The sequence below is a fragment of the Rhincodon typus genome, unplaced genomic scaffold (assembly GCF_021869965.1).
Source record: "Rhincodon typus isolate 14 unplaced genomic scaffold, sRhiTyp1.1 hic_rhity00007895, whole genome shotgun sequence".
Lineage (NCBI taxonomy): Eukaryota > Metazoa > Chordata > Chondrichthyes > Orectolobiformes > Rhincodontidae > Rhincodon > Rhincodon typus.
Window position 1 is genome coordinate 5,955 of NW_025973533.1, and position 3,053 is coordinate 9,007.

The following is a 3,053-nucleotide window of genomic DNA, read 5'->3' on the forward strand; positions in this document are numbered from 1 at the left end:
GCGTGACGCTCGGGGTGGGTTATAACAGACAGCGTGACGCTCGGGGTGGGTTATAACAGACAGCGTGACGCTCGGGGTGTGTTATAACAGACAGTGTAATGCTCGGGGTGTGTTATAACAGACAGCGTGACGCTCGGGGTGTGTTATCACAGACAGCGTGATGCTCGGGGTGGGTTATAACAGACAGCGTGACGCTCGGGGTGTGTTATCACAGACCGTGTGACGCTTGGGGTGTACTATAACAGCCAATTTAATATCTGTACCATTGCCTGTTATGTTTTGTCAGTTCTGGTATGTGTTCTCCCTTCAGATTTTTAACATTTCTACCAAGCTGAAGCAGACAGACCTGGATTACCTAGAGGTATGAGCTCTTACAGTATCTATGTTTCTCCCACACTGAAGACCCAGGCTCTATTCCCGGCCTTCGCCAGCTGATCTCTGCCCCCGTGGTACGCCCACGATTTGTCTCATGACCCTGGGAAATAAATCTCATCCTTCTGGTGGGTAATGACCGAGCTTTGTTCCCCTTCTAGCTCCCATCAAACTCTCTGGGAACACGCTGTGACCATCGCTCGGCTTGGTTTTCACTCACTTGTGTGGTGTAGGCTTTACTGAGTGAAAGCTCCATTAGTACGCCTGCCCGCTCGTCGAACCCCCCCACCCCGAGGAGGTAGGGGACTGAGCCGCCATCTGGAACTGCTGCAGTCATTCCCCACCCCCCTGGGACACGGTGGCATTCGGGAGGGAGTTCCTGAGGTTTTGAACCCGGAGGAACGGCTAATGTTGTTCCCACTTGGGATGTTGGTGTTGGTGGGTGGTCTTGGAGGGTCTTCTCTCCACCCCCACCCCCTCACCCCCACCGCATCTGCTGCCCCTCTGGGCGGCGTGGGGTAAAAGGTGCCAGGTTTGGGGTAGGCGCTATCGGTGGATGAGTCACTGCGGTGGGTCTTGTGAATGGTACACACTGCTGCGGCTGTTCCTGAGGAGGGAGGGGGTGTCGAAGGTGTTTGGGAGGGCGCCAGGGTCAGTGTCTTGATCGAGCTGGGGGGGAGTGGACAGGCCGTTTTGTCCCTGGACGGTGTCGAGCTTCCCAAGTGCTGTCGGAACTGACCCCGTCCAGGGTGAGTGGGGAGTATTCCCTCCCCCCTCCTCCCTTGTGCCTTGTTGATGGTGGGACAGGCTTTGGGAGGGATTGGGAGGGGAGTTGCTCGCTGCAGGATTCCCAGCCTCTGACCTGCTCCCTGTAACCACAGGATTGATATGGGGCTGGGGTCCCGGGTCAGTTTCTGCTCAATGGGACCCCCCAGGATGTTGATAGTTTGGCTGGGGGGGGGGGGGGGGGGGTGGAATTCAGTGATGGGAACGCCATTGAATGTCAAGGGACAGTGTTTAGATTCTCTCTCAATGGAGATGGTCGTTGTTACAGAGAAGGGGAATGTCGAAGCCCTCTGAAAAATAACGCCAGCCCCAATCTGTTCCGGCTGGAGCAGAGGTTCCCGTCCAGTAATTAAACCTGAAACACCCAGAGAAGCTCGCCATGCCCCTCATCATCTCTTCAAAGCGTGGTTAAAGAAAAGGAATCCCTGAATCCCTAACGGTGAACAAATTAGTAGAATTACTAACAATCCTAACAATTCCCCTCTAACTGCTAACTATTCCCTGACCGAACAAACTTATACTGAGCTGCTATTCCAGTAAACAGAACTCCCACTTATTTAAATCCAAGAAATTAGAGAACAATAGATTACAACTTCATCTCTCAACGTTCACACAGAGTGGGTATTCCAAAATGCCTTGCCTTCTCCATTGTCTCCCTAGGCTCTCTTCCGCTAATCCCGCTGTCAGGGATGTTTTCTCTGTAATTTCTTTGCTGGAAGAGCCGGTGGTACCTTGGATGGTGATTTTTTTTTCATTTAGAGAGCATAACGCTTTTGCGCGAGAGCTCGGTTTATTTCTCAGACGGCAGGTTTGCTTTCGCTCCACACAGCAGTGGGCTCTCATCCCGAATTCCCAAAGAAAGACCCCTCTTCTTATATACCCCCAATGACACGCCGTTATATGATTGGTTTCGGGTTGTCAGGTCAGTTTTAAATTCAGTTTAGTTTCCGTTCGCTGAGTGCCTGTTTAAATTAATTTTTTCGGCCAGGCTTGTCACCAAAGCAGCAAAATTAGACCCCTGGTTTTGCCCGCCAACCTTTAGATACACATGGGGCTCTCTGTACACTCTGTGCAAACTTCCAAGCACAGAAAAAAGACACAACCTTTTAAAGGAACCGTGCACTGCGTTTCCCCACTGATATTTTTCACCAACAAGTTCTAACATCCTGTCTTCCAATTCTCAAATACTCTACGCTTTGTACATGTCGCTGCCTGGCACTTAGAACATAAGAACTAGGAGCAGGAGTAGGCCGTCTGGCCCTTCGAGCCTGCTCCGCCATTCAATAAGATCATGGCTGATCCTTTCGTGGACTCAGATCCACTTAGCCGCGTTCTCACCGTATCCCTTAATTCCTTCATTGCTCAAACAAACACTATCTTTTCTTTAAAAGCATTTACTGAAGTAGCGTCAACTACTTCACTTGTGTGACACTGTTGTTACCAACTTGCAGCAGAGTGCCCAAGCCGTTAGCATGAGTGATAATCTTGTCTCTTCCTTCTCAGAAACTTCTCGATCTGGCCCAACAAACCGGAGAAGCTATCGACCTGGATCCCATTCAGGTGCGGATGGATCTTCCAAACTACATGCATAAGGGAAACCAGCACAAGCTCAGAGAGGACCCCAGACAGGACGGGCACAGATACACACAGACACAGACACACACACACACTCTCTCACACACACACACAGACACACACACACTCTCTCTCACACACACACACACACACACACACACACAGACACACACACACTCTCTCTCACACACACACACACACACACACACACACTCACACACACACACTCTCACACACACACACACACACAATCACATGCGCATACACTCACCTTCACACGCACACACTCTCACACACATACACACTCTCTCTCACACACA

At 50.9% G+C, this 3,053-nt stretch overlaps 1 protein-coding gene across 1 annotated transcript in view; it reads left to right on the forward strand.

The window, feature by feature from the left end:
* The window catches only part of LOC109926499 (RING finger protein 112-like), a gene marked incomplete at both ends in the record, with an annotated part of 8,123 nt that extends 5,405 nt beyond the window's left edge, over positions 1 to 2,718 (forward strand). Inside the window, 2 exons of the mRNA XM_048594300.1 lie at positions 311 to 361; positions 2,662 to 2,718. Of these exons, the coding sequence (XP_048450257.1) occupies positions 311 to 361; positions 2,662 to 2,718 (108 nt within the window). The remainder of the gene's footprint in view (positions 1 to 310; positions 362 to 2,661) is intronic.
* Positions 2,719 to 3,053: the final 335 nt, after the last annotated feature.